This window comes from Phlebotomus papatasi, chromosome 3 (assembly GCF_024763615.1).
Source record: "Phlebotomus papatasi isolate M1 chromosome 3, Ppap_2.1, whole genome shotgun sequence".
NCBI lineage: Eukaryota > Metazoa > Arthropoda > Insecta > Diptera > Psychodidae > Phlebotomus > Phlebotomus papatasi.
Window position 1 is genome coordinate 86,628 of NC_077224.1, and position 18,025 is coordinate 104,652.

At 34.7% G+C, this 18,025-nt stretch overlaps 1 protein-coding gene across 19 annotated transcripts in view; it reads right to left on the bottom strand.

Annotated features, from left to right (window-relative positions):
• LOC129806331 (serine/threonine-protein kinase tousled-like 2) overlaps nt 1-18,025 on the bottom strand; it is a 93,465-nt gene that overhangs the window by 5,184 nt on the left and 70,256 nt on the right. For 14 of the 19 annotated variants that reach the window (XM_055854857.1, XM_055854865.1, XM_055854862.1 and 11 more), the window contains 4 exons: nt 4,698-6,074; nt 2,226-2,404; nt 1,663-1,855; nt 34-239 (listed from right to left, as the gene is read on the bottom strand). In XM_055854857.1, coding sequence (XP_055710832.1) covers nt 34-239; nt 1,663-1,855; nt 2,226-2,404; nt 4,698-6,074 — 1,955 coding nt within the window. Of the gene's footprint in view, nt 1-33; nt 240-1,662; nt 1,856-2,225; nt 2,405-4,697; nt 6,075-8,569; nt 8,836-8,893; nt 9,270-10,473; nt 10,962-17,746; nt 17,876-18,025 lie in introns of those variants that run through there. The other 5 variants (XM_055854873.1, XM_055854874.1, XM_055854858.1 and 2 more) reach the window with 5 other exon arrangements.

The following is an 18,025-nucleotide window of genomic DNA, read 5'->3' on the forward strand; positions in this document are numbered from 1 at the left end:
ATGGATAAAGTGATTTTCTTGCTTGTTCCTTACCAATACGTTCCTGCTCCCTGTGACGTTAAATCCATGCCATGGTCAGGATTGTAGTTTTCCTCATCCATAACCTTAGACAGTCCAAAATCTGTGATTTTAATCTCTCCACAAACATTCCCTTCCGTCAGGAGGATATTTCCTGGCTTCAAGTCATAATGGATGACTGGTGGTTTGATTTCATTTAGGTACTTCAACGCTGAAACAACCTACGAAATCGCAAGCACAAAATTTTTTTTTTGTTTTAGGATTTGATCCTGGAATCTCTCTAAAAAGATTTTTCTGCTCGAACTCGGAGAAAACCAATAAATTATAATCTGATTTTTTCGAATTTGTCATTGAAGTGGAGTTGAAACGGTAAGAGATATCAACTTCCAGTGTTCGGTCAAAAAACCATGCTTATTTATTTCGAAAATGATTTCCACGATTATTTCTTTTATTTTCGAATATGTTTAGGAGATAGCCCAGGTGAATATTACGTTCATGACCGAAAAAAATTTCGATATCGAATTTTCGAAGGTCAAACTTGAACCACTCTGGAGGGCTTATTTTTTAAGTGATTTTCTTTTGTTTTTGTTTTTTTTTTGTTTTTTGAAAAGGCTTTGAAATTTCCAACTCGGCTGTATCGCTCCTAATCGTAATGAATCGGTAAAGTACACGTATTTCGTCTATCTTTCTTTAATATTTTAATTTTTATTTGTCCGAAAGTTTCTTCCCGGGCTAGAAATCAAACGATAAGAGATATCGACTTTCGTTCTTCGGTTACTCCCCCCCCCCTCCATACCATAAGGCAATATTATATTGATGCTATTTTGTCTTTTATCCCCTAACCCCCTTCCTACACTTCCGAAGACATGTTTTTTGCTTTATTTCGAAAACAGCTCTTACGATTTTCAGATATGTTTTGTAAGTAACCCACGCGAATATTTCGTCCATGTGTACGTATGACCAAAAAAAAATTCGAAAGTTAAATTTTTAAGAACTCCGAAAGGACCATTTTTTAACCGATTTGCTTAAATTTGGGGTTTTAGAAAAGTCTTGAAATTTTCAATCCAGCTGCATTGGTCCCAATCGGTAATGAATTAAGTACTCATGATCTATCTGTCTTCAATATTTTATTTTTATTCGTCCGAAAGTTTGTTATCTGCCTACAGGTCAAACGGTAAGAGATATCGACTTTTGCTCTTTGGTGACCCCCCCCCACAAGTGAATATTATCTGCAGAGGTTTATTTCTCCTTTTCACACCCACCCGCTCGTCTCGCACCAGTCATGTTTTTTTGTTTACTTTAAAAACGGCTCTTACGATTTTGTTTATTTTCAGATCTATAACGGAAAAAATTTCCGACATTGAATTTTCGAATGTTAAATATTTAAGCAATCCAAATTTAATAAAGTTGGATTAAAGTTTGAAGGCCAAATTCTTAAAAAAATGCAATTTATCAACAATTATAAATTTTGATATGATTTTCTTGCAAAATTTATGAATGAGTTTAGATCGATATTCAACAGCCATCAACTCAAAAACCATGCGAAAAATATAATTTATGAAGAACTCTATTTCGTGAGTTCGAGCACTCCGCAAAGCCAGGACACTTTGCTATCTCTCACGTATTTTTTTTTATCCAACTTACCTGCATTATGATAGATCTCGCTTCTCTTTCCGGTATCGTCTTGTGCTGCTTCAGATAGAAGTCCAAATCGTGACCATCACAGTATTCTAGTACAGTGCAAAAGGAGTTGGCATCTATTTCGAACACATCGTACAATTTCACAACTCGCGGATGATCCAACGCCTTGTGAATATTGTATTCTCGCAGTGCATGCCTTTTGTAGATCACAAGAAAATATTAAAAAAAAAAAAAACGATTAGCAAAAAATGTACCTTCCCCCCTTTAAAATTCCACAAATAGATTACACACAATGAAAAATGTAACTAATTCACATTAAATAAGACAAAAAAAAATCAATTTACTAGGGAAATATTTGTAATTTAAAAAAAACTCCAAATGACAAATGAAAATGAAGGATTTTTTTTGGTAAAATTGGGTATGTGGCATTAAAATGATTTGAAAGATAAAAATTGTTCAAAGCTTTTACAAACATTTCCCACACGCGTGTGAGAGATCATTTTTTTGTTCAAAAACATTTTCTTGTTCTTTTTTTTCGCATTTGCCACTTGGTGGAAGTCACTCACTTAATGTAATTAGCCTTCTTGTCTTCTTTCCAGTCTTTGTTCAGTTGGTGGACTTTGCAAGCCACATAGCGCTGCTCCTTAAGGTCAAATGCTTTATGCACCTCAGAGAAGCCACCCTTTCCGAGTAGCATTAACAGTAGATACCGATCGTTGAGCACCGGATGATTGTTGAAGCGTGACTGAAATTTCAATTTAAAACAAAACTTATTGATAAATAAGTCAAGATTACAATAAACAATTAAATATTACAAGAATCTTTCTAAAACACTTTCAGGAAGACTAACACAGATATGGGCCATAAGAATTTATTTATCTCCTACTTTATTAGTTCAGTTATCTTTTTAACAGAGGAAGATCAGGCAGTTTTATGCATGCCCTTTTTGAATAAGTTCAATTTTATCTAGCATCAGCGTTACATTATATTTTCAGATAGATAAGATTGAAAGAAAACACAAAATACGAATGCTTATTTAAAAAAAAAAAACAATCGTAAAAAATGTTACGCTACGTCGACTGTTACACCTTCGCCTACAAAAGTTAAATGATATGATACTGCAAACTCAGGGATCTATTCTGCCGATCAAGAAAAACTCAAGAAAATCTCAACTGCCGATCAAGAGAAAAGATTTCAAGATTTTATATTCTGCGACTTTTAATAAAATGCATAATAAATGCAAATTAAGATTTCAATTTATTAAAATACAAGCCCAGTTATAAATTTGATCGCAGAGTGGTGCCAGATGTTCTGTTTACCCTTAATATCTGCGGAAACCGATACAAAGTTTCATTTTTCAAAATCAAATGCTTCAAATACAAGATATAAAAAAATCTCGCTGTTCACAATCTCTTTTTTTCAATTTTTCAAAAAATTAGAGTTCTCGGATCAAAAAGAGCACAGAAATGATTTTGCGGAAGCAATTAATGAACTGTTCTTAAAAAACAACAATATTGTCTTAGAATCTTAGCTCTTACGGTGCTATTCCAATGAAAAAATGAAGGGTAAGTCTTCCTCCTAGATATTTTTTTTTAGCCCTTTACTATTCTCAAGTGCTTCTACATTATCGACTTTTCTTTGTGTTTATCCCTGTCTCGACTGTTTGGTGGTTTTAGAACGCGACGAGGGCCGAGAAAAGCAATCATGATAGGAACCAACACAAGGAACAGTCAGTCATGTAGAGATAGGGAAATTGGCCTAAAGCGAGACAGTTTGGAAAGTTGGACAAAGCAGTGTGGAATGTGAGACACCTCCTTAAAAACTTGATAATAAATCAATTAAATATTTCAATTTTCGATAAAAAGATTATTAAACCTAATTTTATGATTATTCGAGAAGTTAAAAATGCAAAAATCGTTATTAAACAATCAAAGGGAGACTTGCAAGAAGAATTTAAAAAATGTATTGCATGCGTTATATTCATAACCTTGACATGGTAGTTGTCATTTTCTCTGTTTCTTAGGGAAGTTGCTAGGAAAATATCAAAGTGTTTTGTTTGATTTTTTGTCATATTTTGTGAAATATTGTTAAGTCCGCAGTGAAAATCAAAGGACACAGATCCATTTAAAAGATGAATTAAAAATATTTGTGAAATATTAATTTAAAAAGGATAGAAAAGTGATTTAATTTCGTGTTGCTTTCAAAACAAGTTTTATGAAATCTTGGACAAGTTGATTTTGTGAATGAATTTGGTGGTTTTGTGCAGTGAAATCATGTTAACAAGAACGACAAAGATCCTTAAGTATCCGGAGAAATAGTTGCAATAGCAGTTAGCAGCTGATAAGGAGAAAATCTCCTGGAGAAAGGCTGCAAAGATTTCCAGATTCCGAAGACAACTTTTTCTGACAGAATGTATAGTAAATATCGCAAAAACACCTGGAGAAAGACAAATAGGAGCCTCTACAGAACTCCCAAAGCAAGTGGGAAAGGATTTGGGCGGATGGGGATTGAAATGTCCTAAAAATTGCATCCGCTTTAAAGCTATAACTCCTGGACAACGCGAGGCGTCTGTGGCATTTACAGAACCTCTTTTTGGTTGGGCGTCCAAGAAGTTCTTGGTAATTAGCGTTCCTTAACTGTTACCCGGACATAAAAGAGGGATTAGCATAACCATCAAATGTGCAAGTATACAGAGAAAACCCTCAACATTTGATTATCTACATATTTTGTATGATATTTTGTCATTAATATCACTATGTCCAACTTTCCAAAAGTTTTTCTCCAACTTTCCAAAATTTTGTCCATCTTTTCAAAATGTGTTATTTTTTTAATTTCCGTGAATTTTCCGATTATTCGGTTGCAATATTTAATAACAACTGTTAAGATTCTGTTAAAATATTTGTCAAAGAATCCCATGATACAAAAAAATGGTAAAAAATAATTATTTATTCAGTTTAAAAATGGATTTGAAATTGAATTTTTTCTTAAGTGTCTCGCTTTCCAACATTTACCCTAATAGGAATTTTTGTAAGACTCACCTGATCCTCGTTGTGAATTCGCTTTAATTCGCGAATGTGCAGATTCCGTTCACGTTCTAATTTTTCCATCTCAAGTTGAAGATCGGCATCCTCCTTTTTGAGGGCATTCTGCCGCAATTTCAGTATTTCATCACATTCATAGTACTCCTGGAGTGTATAACCACCGGAAACGGGTTCCGGTTTCACAAATGTAGCATCGCTACCATTGTGCAATGTTGACGATGATGCCGTCGAACTTCCTGAACTATTTCCCGAACTAACACCACTGCTACTGGCTGATGACGTCGATGAATTATTCCTTTTTCGCCCACTTTCAGCATTCGATGGTCTCTTCTTCGTCAACATCTTCTTTTGCCTGTCAATCTCTTCGCGTTCTGTGGAAATTTCCTCCTGCCGTCGTGCCAACTCCTGAAACGCATACCCATCCGTCCAATTCTCCTGAAACGTCGCCCCAACACGTTGCGTCACAAATTGCCCTAGCCTCAGGCGATTCTGCATGCATTTCTGACGTGCCTCCTTCTTCTCAATATTACTCTTCTCCTTCAGCAACTTCTTCACCACATCGATGCACTTGTTTATGTGCGACTTATGCTGCTCTATCACCTTCAGCTGTGCCGATATCTGACACTTGTGCTCATCGGACTGCCTTGTTAGCTCATCTATTTTGATTTTGCTCGTCTCCAAATCCGTATCCCGCTCCTGAATATCCTGCGATGACCAGTCCGTCTGTGTGGCCTTGGATACTGTGGGCGGGGGACAGGGAGCCTGTTGCGCTGGCGGTGGACACTGCGGCAGACTTTGCAACGGCGACGGCGGGACAATGGTGGAGGCGGGTGCCTGGCGCATCTTAAAGATATCCTGGACACCACCACTCAGACTCGTTAGCGGCGGCTGCGGACTAGGTGGAAACATAGGATAACTCCCATGCTGCGGTGATGGACTTTTGGCTCCCGTATGCTGCCTGTGCGGACTACTACTCGGATGTTTACTGTGAAAGTAGTCGTTGATTTTCTTACTATCCGACAATGGCAGTGTCATCCGTGGACCCTTGCTGTTCGTCACCGCTGGCGGACCACTCGTCACACCACCATTTCCACCATTCCCACCACCCCCGACACCACCACCTCCGCCTGGACCACTTCCATTATCACATTCGGCTTTTCGCTTTCTCTTCCTCTCGGATGGTGTCCGGGGCAGCTTATCCGGCGCCACTGTCGCACCACCACCTCCACCTCCGCCACCAGACTCCAGCTCTTTGTCACTGTGAGACGATCCAGTGCTCATGTTCGAGTCCTGGTTATGTACTGTTGTCTGGCCACCTTGTTGCTGCACTATTGTCGTCTGCGGTGCCATCTGCAGTTGCGTGCCAGCGGACATCTAGAAGAAACATAAAGAGAAAAAAAAATGTATTAGTCATCACATCACCTATTATTTCAATTCTTGAGATTTTATCAATATGGGCTTACTCCTAAAATACCAACAAATAGAATATGAGACTATATTGATTACACAAAAAAATTATTTCGTAAATTATTTGTAATTGTTTGTCGATTCCTACCGAGAACTTACGAAATGCTCGTAAATCGTATAACCCAATAAAAAGTTCATAAAGCTTTGTCTTTTTTCTCAAATTTTTCGTTCGTAACATGAACAATTTACGAGCAGAATGTACAAACAAACATGTGTTCGTACTTTTTTGTTTATCTGGCTAAACTTTACAAATAACTGACAAAATTGTACAAAGTTTTTTCGGTATGTTTTGTTTACGAACGCTTACAAACAAAGGTTTGTAAAATAACAAAAAATGCTCGTCAAAAAATAATATTACCGACAATGTTTATGAAAAAGTACAAGCTTTTACGAACAATTTTACAAAATATATCTTTCTGCGTACGAATTCCTTATGGAAGTCTCCTATCGTATTATTAGTTAGACACTAAGTAACCCTAAGATTCAGTGTAATCTCCTAGAGAAGCTTTTGGTAAATAAAAAATATACAGTTTCAGTGGTTTCAGTCATTATTCCAACTACTCAAACGCGATTTGTTCAGTATTCCTTCTAAAAGACTTACAGTACGGTCTATCGGATAACACGCTCTATCGTAGCTTTTGCAGCTTCGTACGGAAAATAATGTTCCAGTTTCAAGATGTTACGTACATATTACTGAATGCCACACAAGCCGAATCAATTATGCCATTATGACAAAAAATCTCTTACAGCAGACTCTCTCTCAATTGGGCATATGGGGCAAAATGTCATCCGGTTTATCGATAGATTTGGGCGTCAAAGCCTTTGTAAATTCCGCAAAAAGCGCTCAATTATAAAGAATCACGATAAAATAGGAAGAACTATAGCAAATTTGAGCAAATTAGCTTCATAATTACACGTGAAAATTGTCAACAAAATTTTTCGCCCGATTGAGAAAGAGCCGATTGAGCGAGAGTCTACTGTACTTATTAGGTTCGTAATCCCACCTCACAAAATTCCTGGAAATCCTTGGATTTTCCTGTACAGGAAATGAAAAATTAATGGCTATTTCTACAAAGCTGCCCGGGTTTGCTCACGTTCGAAAAAAAATTTACCCACCTAGGTACACCCCATTTTAACTGAAAACTAGGATACAAAATTTTAACATCAGTATTTAGATGGAACATTCATTTTAGAAGTTTTTCACAAATGGCCAATAGTGGTTAAAAACATGACGAACAATAAAAAATATTTTTGAAGTGTCAAACAGTAAGGATATTCATATGATATATCCATAGTCAGTGATATCTAAGTAAATTTTGGATAACATTCAGTCATTTTGCAACTATGATTCATAATTTGCAACCAAATGCAGTTCACTTTTTCTTAAAAGAAGCATGTTTCTCAAGGCAAAGAGAACGAATTATTCTTTTACATGCATTGAGTGATTAAATTAAAATCGGGTAGCAGAGTCCAACATCATCTTGGCTCTTTGGGTTTTTGTCTCTATAGCTACCATTCCACATTGAAATTGAGATAAAATAGAGAGAATAGAAACCGAGAGACATTTTCTATTCGCGAATTTTTGATACTCCAACAACAACAGTAGCATCGACGACAATGGCGACCAAGGCTCGGATATATAGTAAAGTTTGTGAACATTTGGAGAGAACGCAAGTCGATGTGGCGTGCGGGAGATGGGGCAACAAAAATGGGTGAGTGAGAAGAGACAAGCAAAAAGGCCCCCAAGAACACGAAAGACGATGGATGGGATGATTGTGTTTTATACGCAAATACAAACAAAATGGCGAATTACGAACAAGGTGAAAAACGCAACTATAAGTTTTTCTTGAGGCACAAAATATTCCCTAGATATTGAGGGATACACTACTGTATTGAATTACTTTCAGCTTTTTAATACAAGAAACATCTTTCTTTTTATTATTTTTATTCCTAAATATCAAAGGTTTTATATATTTACTCTCTTAATGGTCATTTAATTCGCAACATGGTTCTTGGCTTCTTCTTTTAGTGAAATTCCATATGATTACCTTAGGGCCCAAATAGACTCAGGCTGATCCTCAAGAATATTTAGCCTATAAAAGTTGGCGGCAAAGGATTAGGTAAAGGAGTTTTATGCAAAGGACTTCTAATCGATTATCCTAAGGCCTAATTGTCTGACAGTTTAGGATAAATCTTTACTACCAAATTTTACAGGCTAAATATTCTTGAGGATCAGCCTGAGTCAATTTGAGCCCTTGGGATCTTAAGCTTTATTCTTACTTCTTATTGAAATATTACGAATCTCTATATATTGATTTTGTGTATTGTCATGAAATTTTAGAAATATTTTTATGTAACAAAAAAAACTTGAAATGCTAAAAATAATTTGTGGTTATGAATACCTAAGTATTGGTGTGAAAACATAACTGAAAAACATGGGGTTTCGTGTGCAAGTTTCCAAATACCAACAAAAGATACCTAATGGTCTTATTGATCAACGAAATGCTAAAAAATTATTGAGCATACTTTCCAATGAAATATTTAGAAGTTTTGACCAATCGTAAACTGCACCTCGACCTCACGTCACACTGCCATGCAACAAAACCCTCACTTTTTATTAAAATTAACCTATAATAAATTAAGACTTTATTACCAATAACACAGTGATACCAATCACAAGATAATTATCTCAAAAACTTCGGAGATACAGAAGCGCTAAATCTCACCACTTTATCCCAATTGAAACCATTCTCAAGCTCCAAAGTTGTGTTCAATTTTTCGTATTTGGGGATTTGATGCATGATGTGAATAAAAAAAATTGGAATATTGGCTATCTTTTTCCACAAGTGCGCGCATACATAACATCTCTCATATTAAATAAAAGGCACATATACGAAAAAAAATCAACATCCCACTTTAACCGATATAATTCGGCCTAATACCATCCCTCTCGCACACACTATAAGTACTAACGAAAAAAAAAGAAGCTAAAGCACTGGCAAGAAGAAAAACAAGAGAAAAAAGACACGCAATATCTCTTACGACTTTATTGAAGAATTTTATTTGCCGTTTGACATAAAAGTACACGGAACTTATGTACAAAATACACTAAAGTCTCTCAAACATATACAACATATTTTCATTCGATTCTCTCATTACAATCTTTATCCATTTCTCTCTCAGTCTCTCTTCACATTGCCACACAAATCTCGCTCACTTTTGTGCTATCTTTTGCTCTATCTCTCATACTCAATTACACATTCTTCGTTGCATCTGATTTGTTATCTTCCATCTCTTTCACACTCTGTCACTTTCCCCTCTTTCTACACCTCCCACCCTCTTCCAACATCCAGAGTTGTATCTAGGCTTCTAGGTGAAGAGACACGGGAATCAATATATGGACCTAGGGTAATGTGATGACTCAAGGATACTCTCCCACGCACATCTCTCTCTAGATTTCTCTCTCTCTCTCTTTTGATCTGCCGTGGATAGACATCCCATCCTTCCCACATTCTTACATCCTCTCAACTCGATTTCGTCCCTAACCGTTTCTTTTTTCATGAAAATTCCACTAATTTCCCAAAAAAATACCATAGTTTTTACAAAACCCCAAAAGGTTTAAAAATAAACCTCTCAAGAGAAAATGACAGATTTTCATTAATGGAAATATTTTCATTGATGGAAAATTAGGAGAAAATAAATCTACGTTTAGCAATGTATATAACCTTATCAATCTGTCAATTCAGCCCTGTAAATAGAGAGAGAATTGACAAATAGAGAGAGGCAATTGACAGTCTCCCTGTAGCATGTGCTTCCCACTCTCTGAGAAGTGCCGACTTGATGCATGCAGAGATTAAAGAAAGAAATCGTCATCAACCCATACACTTATATACTTTTGACGTTTGCTCTCACACACACACATTCACAAATATTTCAATACTCTCCCTCACTCATCCAGCAACCACGTGGGTTCGATGATGCGCGCACATCTCTCTCTCACTCTCAAAAATAGTCTATGTGCTCAGCTTTTTCCGAGATGTTGATATGTATTAAAGTCAATCTCTCCCACGAGATTATTCGTTTCTCACTCTCTTGGATCTTTACACATGTGTACATATATATAATGTTAATTGTGTGTCGCTCTCTTGTGGTCTGAATCTCTCGATTCGCGATGGGAAAACTCAGAAAGTTCACAATAAAATGACGTCACGTACAAAATGGCTGACAAAAATCTCTTTAATATAATCACCAATGTCGATCAAAATTGCAAATTAGTTAATTATACAATTTTTTTTTGTTCACCCACCTACACTACGTTATATTCAAAGTATGACTGACATCTCTTTTCACGCTTTAATACGTAATAAATCAACTTAATGATAGAAAATCGTAAATAAAATACTCTACTTGTAGACAAAATCAATTAAAATGTAGTAAAAGATTTTAAATTCCATTTGAGACAGTTTACACTGTCAATTGAGTTAAGAATGATGTAGCAAGTACAATAATAAAAAAAACAGACTAAACAACCGCAAGTGACATATTTTTCCATCTTTTCAATCATATTTTTCACCATGATGGAGATAAAATACCACTTTTTTTCTTACACCACAAACATCTTATCGAATAGCACAGAAAACTGAACTAAGAGAAGTTAGTGAGCAAAAGAGAGAATGTGGTGGTATAAATGACATTCGTTTGAATTTTTGTGTGCTGATGCGTGATGCCTTTAGTCAGAGAAATCTCGTTAGGAATTCCGATTTTGTCTCACAATGTTCCAACCAACCATTGAAATAACTGAACTCTCTTGTGCATTTAATGCAACTTATATTTCCTATTAACTATCAATCCATCTCATTCACACTCACTCTTTAGAGATGCACATCTTATTGCTTCTTGAACTTTTTTTCAACATCCTAAGTGTATGCCTTGTCATTACATTACGGATGCGACACAGACTTTTGAGTAATCAACATGAAACTTTGTTGTACGATCAAATCATTTAAAATTCTCTACAATAAGGAAAAAATATGATTTTTAGTCAATATACCATCATAAAATAAAATAAAAAAACATAAGTAAGTTCGAAATAAGAAGTAATCCGGACAGAGTCAAACTTAGCGAGTGTCATGGCCCAAAAAGACTCAGGTTGATCCTCGAGATTATTTAGCCTATAAAATTTTCAGGTACCAATTAAGAAAAGGAAATGTATACAAAGGACCTACAATCGATGGTCCTAAGTCCTCAGGGGGGGGGGCATTTTCTGCTATTCGGAACTTTCTCACGTGAGTACAAAAATCACGAAACACACATTGTTTTATGTCCTCTACACACTAGAGAAATTTATGTCCATATTCAAGAGCTTTTCTTACAAAAGCGTAGAGAATTTGTTTCAATATGGACATAAATTTCTCTAGTATGTAGAGGACATAAAATGTGTATTTCGTAATTTTTGTACGCACGTGAGAAAGTTCCGAATAACAGAATATGCCCCCCCCCCCCAAGATCACACTTTTTCCGCGTTCTTCAACGTTTTCCTCGTTTAATACCTTAAAATTTCAATCAGGACTGTGATTTACTAAGGTTACTATTATCATCATGAGTGTTGAAGTAGTTTAAAAAAAAAGTCCGAGCACCGTGACTGGTCAGTCTATTGTATCCGGCACCGGCATTTCACTTCAATTTGCGTTCGGAAATATGGAAGCGGTAAAGATTGTCTCTGAAGAAAAAGCTATTGCAGTGCCATAAAGGATACAATATAGTAAACTGAGTCTTTGCGGGACTCTTCAGATCCTTCATATCCATAGACAATGTTTAAAGGGTTTATTTTGGCGTCCTTAATACAGGACAAAAAGCTGTTAGTTGGGATTTTTTAATGACGAAGGCAAAAATAGTTCGGCCTCGATATCCCCCGCGTATTCCAATTGCTGTGCAGTAGCACAGGATGTAAAGACAGACACTATCACAAAATTTCATCTGTAAAAGCAGCTAATTTTTTTTAATGCCAAGTCTAAAGAATATTGTCCCGTAAGCTGGCCAACTAACATTCTAAACTGTGTTTTATTTAGATTTAGAATAACTTATATTGTTTGCAAATCTTTATCAGATTTCAACAAGACAAAATGACGACAATGCAGCTAACTACAGTAAACTCTCGCTAATTCGGCTCTTTTAAAATCGGACTACTTTTTAATTCGGGCAGCAGTTAAATTTGAAAAAAGTTTGTTGACATTTTTCAAGTTTGATTATCATTATCAATAGAAGCAAATATGCTCAAATTTGCCATGGTTTGTCTTACTTCTGATGTGTTTTTGTATTATTAAGGGGTTTTCATGAAATTTCCAACAAATATGAGTATGTAAACTTAATATGTGTATGCAGATGAAAAAAAAATCGTTGCATTTTTAAAAGTTTGTCGCACGAAATTCTCTCTAATTCGGGTGACATTTTGGTTTCAAATGCCCGAATTTGATAGAGTCTACTGTACAATTAATTGACAGTTAGAGCCATCTATGGTCAATTCCCGTTCCAAACGTCCATACCTTCTTATAAAATACTCACTATATGTTCTAGATTTCTATTATCATCTCTTTATGCCTTTATAAATAAATAATCAATAATTTATATAGATTATCCTTTTAAACGTTCAATAAACTACTACAAAATAATGAAAATTTCTTAAAGCATGACATATCAAAATTTTTCAAAACTTATACACTTCGTAGTCAGCCCACCAAACTCAAAAGAAATCAGCAACTTTTCCACTCTCACCATGATACAAACATGTATTTTCCTTCACCAACTAATAACGATAATTCTATTTCATAATATGTCAGAGAGAGAGAGAGTAACATTTAGAAAAACATACAAATTACATTCTTATTGACTCAAATGTACCCCATTATGAGTTGTCCTCTTATCGCTTGAGAATTCTATTTAGTTACCGACCGAAAAACTGTCGATATAAATAGAAAACATAAGCAACACACATTGGCAGAAGGAAAGTCAAAAACTCTCCAATAACCATAGAAAAAAAAATTGTTTACATGGGGAATTCTTTCTCCTTGTTCTTTCCTTCATCAATTTTTCCAAACCTCCCCCTTGTGACGATTTGCCCTCTTCGTGTACATTAGCTTTCCACACAACAAAAACATCCAACTTATTTCAAAAGAGATCTCTTCGGTCAGAGAAGAGTGTTTTATATACATGGCTATAAATGTAACTATATGTGTTTATAATGAATCCTATATCACGATCTCTGTCATAATGATTTATTGTAGCAATGAACAACTTATCCAAGGGATAATCACACTATAAATTCACATTCCATTGTGTAAACAAAATCTAATTGATGAAAATTTAGTATTTCAGCAGGACAATAATTTTCATTACTTTAGGGATCAGATATTTAAAATCAATACTAAGATTTTAAATTACTGATTAGTTTAATAAAATATCCAATAAAATAAAAAACAAAATTTTCAATGACAGATTTATATCGTTTTAAAACAAAACATTAAATTCCAGTTAAGTTTAGGACATTTGAAATAGTATTTAGTAATTTCGATCAAATTAATTTTTTTAGAAGCTCTTTTGTACTTTGAAAAGATCAGCTTGTTACTTGTTTGTTAAGTACGTAAAAAGCTACTGAAAATCTGAAAATAAGCTCTATTATATTGTCTTTAAAAAACAGTTTTATCAAATGAACAAGAAAAGCTTGTCAAAAGAATGTTCTTTCATGCAGAATATGTAAATTTTGTCAATTCGGCAGCCAACACAATCTTGTTAAAACTTTGTTAAAGAGATGATTTTCCATGTCAAATGTGAGATAGTTAAATTGAAAAACAACGTCCTTTTGACAAAATTTTAGCATGTTTTATATGTCCATTTAATTAAACATATTTTCAAAATTAGGAACGAACATCCTTTTCACAATGTTTTAGCAAGATCTAATCCACCGAGTTACAAAATGCTACTCTTCTTATTTTCTATTTTCTACCTATCAAGCCCCAAATAGTAAAATAAGTAATAAGCCCAGACAAGCTAATGGTAGGTAAGATTATTTTCAGTAACCCTGGATCTAAGTTAAAGGGAACCTAATTGGCGTAAGTCCGTCATTAAATCAAATTTAAGGTTCTATATTACTTTTTTGTTCTTTTTTTTTTGTCTGAATATTTGAGGATACAAAAAATTGTTCAAAAAAATTTGTTCACAATCATTAAGAAATTTTATTTTATTAATGTGTATAATATCTTAAATCGAAAAATGTCAATATTTCTGTAAGCAATAACAGCAGTGTTAACTAAGGTGCTAATTTCTAAGATACATATGTGATAAGCAGGAGTTATATGCCATCTCTTCAAACAGCAAAACTCGCATATATAGCCCAAATAGCAAAAACTAGTTTTAATGACGTAAATTTTAGTAAATCTGACGTATTGGCTTAGTCATGAGGAACCTGAAAGTTACATTACTGAAAATGGGGAACCACTGAAAAAATATGACGTCATACTGAGAGCCTGTTTGATAATTACCGGTTTAAAGAAAGAATTTTGGAAATTAACATTGTGTTTATCATGCCAAATACATTTGTCAATTTTTTCAAAAAATTATTCCAGGTAGAGTCTGTGAAAACAATCATATTAATATCTACATTAATAAACTCCGTTCATATAATTTATATAATATAAAGGTACCAATGCTTCTCTTAAAGAGAAAATGAGAGAGTTTAAATGAAATTTTGCTAAAGTTTTGCAAAAACGATATTGATTTATTTTTATAAATTCCTCTTCAAATTTATTGTGACCGCTTCCTACTCGGTTTAATATGTTTTTCCTACTACTTTTTCCTACTCGGTTTTCAATATGTTTTTAATGAATTTAACCCATTATAATATTATATTATATTTTAATAGCTAGTCTAGTGCCACAAACTTTCTAAAAGTTGAGTTGATTTTTGAACTTATTTTTTGAGTTGTTCGAACCTTAAGTCGTTCAAAGGTAGAGCGCTCTTTCCCTTATTCATTTATAAAAGGTATTAAAATGTGAAATAAAATCAAGAAATGAAAATAAATTGAATTTGAAATACTTTTCAGTGTAGGCTATCTTCACAGTATTCCAGGGGCCTTAACATTAGAATACAATTAGGTAATTTGCAATATGACTTAAATTGGAACTTTGATATTTTTTCACTGACTTAGATAAGCAAAAGACCAAGAAGAAGAAGAATTACTCTTCATTGTAGGTTATTTTTTGTCTTCTTTTCTTTGTCTATCTAAATCTGTAAAAATTTCAAAATTTAAAAAAAAGGTCCGATTGCAAATTACGCCTGACTCTGGCTCTGAAAAATGGGACAAATTAGGGCTTTGGGTAAACTACTCACTATTGGTTTTTATTCCCTATTTCTAATTATTACAAATTCCCCCTACAATAACAAATACCACTTGAACTTTAAGTTTTACGGTACGATGGGAGCAATATTGAAAATATAGGAAACATCTTGCCTCTGCAATATTTTAATGTCCGCTCTTTTATGATCTTTTATTTAGATGGCCGCAAAGCAAAATTAATAGTCACCGTGAAGTCGAAACTTCCACATTCTTTTTCACAACTATTTAAAGTGCCATGTAATTGGTAAAATTTTAGTTATTCTGCTGACGTTGCACTTAAAACGTTCAAATGACGTCTTCATGACTTAATGGGTCATGAAGATGAAGTAATGCATGCGTGAACTACCCCACCCTCCCCTATGGTAAAATTTCAAAAGCACCATTTGCAATTGTATGCAAACATCTATTTTTTTTTGCTAGTATTAATATGTCATTACTTGAATATGATTAGAACTTGGTAATAGTGATAACATATCTCACGGAGTAAGACTATTCTAAATCTAGCATTTCAGCTTGCGAGATCAGGGTTCTTAGTTTAATTCTATAAAATCCAAGGATTCGAAATTATCGAATACAATTGCTATGCAAAGTCATAAAGGATTGAAGGTATTTGGTTCTCGCGATACATACCATTTACAGAGATTTAGACAAAGACTATACCTTCAAGTTAGATTGTATAAAATTTCCGGGAATGAAGCACCTTCGTGTAGGAAGACACAATGTTCCAGAGCATATTTTAGTCCTTTGGCAACATAGCAAGAGGGAGATGGTGGATGTTGTGTGGAAGTGAGAAGAGTTGAATGAATGCGTCAAAAGAGCTCTCTTGTACAATTGGTTTTCGGATTTGAGTTCACATTCGTTGGTGTCACATACAAAATCGGAGGCACAAAACTGTGCACAAGAAAGAGAGCAAGATATCGAGAATTCTAGCCATGTATATTTGGTGATAAATATACATACATATACTATATAAGTTCTCTGGTTGCTTCTATATTGAAGGCTGCTTTTGCTATTTCTATATAGGAGCTTGACGCTTTTATGTACAAAAAGGCATGTTTAATATTGATCTGTCGAGTGGAAGAGAAGGTATCTAAGTTAAAACACCATTTTTACATTATGTATTATTTGTGTTATAAAAATGCTTCCACAATTTCTCTCTGTCTCCCTTACCTTCGCGCAATATTACACGAAAAATATATATATTCAAGAACAAAATCATCCTAAAGAGATTTTAAGTCTGGTAAGAGACTTGACTTTTATAAGCACATTGAAATGATAAAGATAGGTAATGTTATGTTATGCTCAATATTCGCTTCTGAATCATTCCTTTCTCTTCAAAACATTCTGCATCTTTAAAAACTCTGAGACTTTCCATGACACGCCTTTGTCCCTTTAGCTCTGACTCTCCCCTTAGTATAAGGTCCTTTCGACCAAATCGGTCATAACACAGCACAAATTCATCCCCTTAATTACTTCTACGACGCAATTTATGGAGTGTGGCATAGTGTAGAAAACCTCGAGAAACATACAAGAATTGTCATTGATTTTATACCAACACTGCGATGAGAAAATATCACCCTGATTGTGAATAAAACGGCGAAAATCGAGGGATGAAAACTTTTTTTTGCCTTTTCTGTGGAACTTTTCTTTTTTGCTTCCACCAACAATTCAACCGAGGGTATATGTATATACAGGCCATATAGTAGCACATTTCCCTTCATTTTTTTTTTATTCAACTCTTGTCCTTCGTATTTTATATTAAAATACCCTTTTCTACACTTTTGCCAACGCCCAACAAATTCACCGCGACGTCTCACCAGAAAACCGTCATTTTCATGTGCTTCGTTCTTCTTTTTTTTTATATTCCTCTCTGCTTGTGATATTTGCTTACTCCTATACGAACTCTAGTGGCCAAGAGAAAAGTACCAGCAGCCAGATATAAGTATAAAAAAAATACCAATGAAACACTGCAAAATTATCTAACAGAATTGGTGGAAAAAGAAAGATAATTTATGACAGTGTATCGAATACATCCCATTTTGAAAGCAACAACTCTGACGATTGAGTATCTCTCGTTGGAACTAGAAAGTAATGGTATTTTGCAATATTCAATTAAATTAGCTTCAATTCTATCCATCTCACTCTCACTTGAGTCATACCCTCTCATTCTTACATACTTCACTTTACTCACCATGCACATTGCATTATTGTTGAAGTAACCTCGCAAACAATTCCAGCACAAAAAAAAACAATAAAAAAAAACTTCTCCGGCTGGTGGACGGTAGAAAAAGCCGAACCGAGTTCACTTAATCCCCATTTTTCACTATTCGATCAATACTGTATTTTTGCATATATTCCCACTTCTTCCCTCCCCCTATTACTCTCTACCCCTCTTTCCCGTAACCCTACCATATTTATTCACCTCCCGCTCAGTCATCTTCCATTTGTACACATTGAGCACCGCATTGAC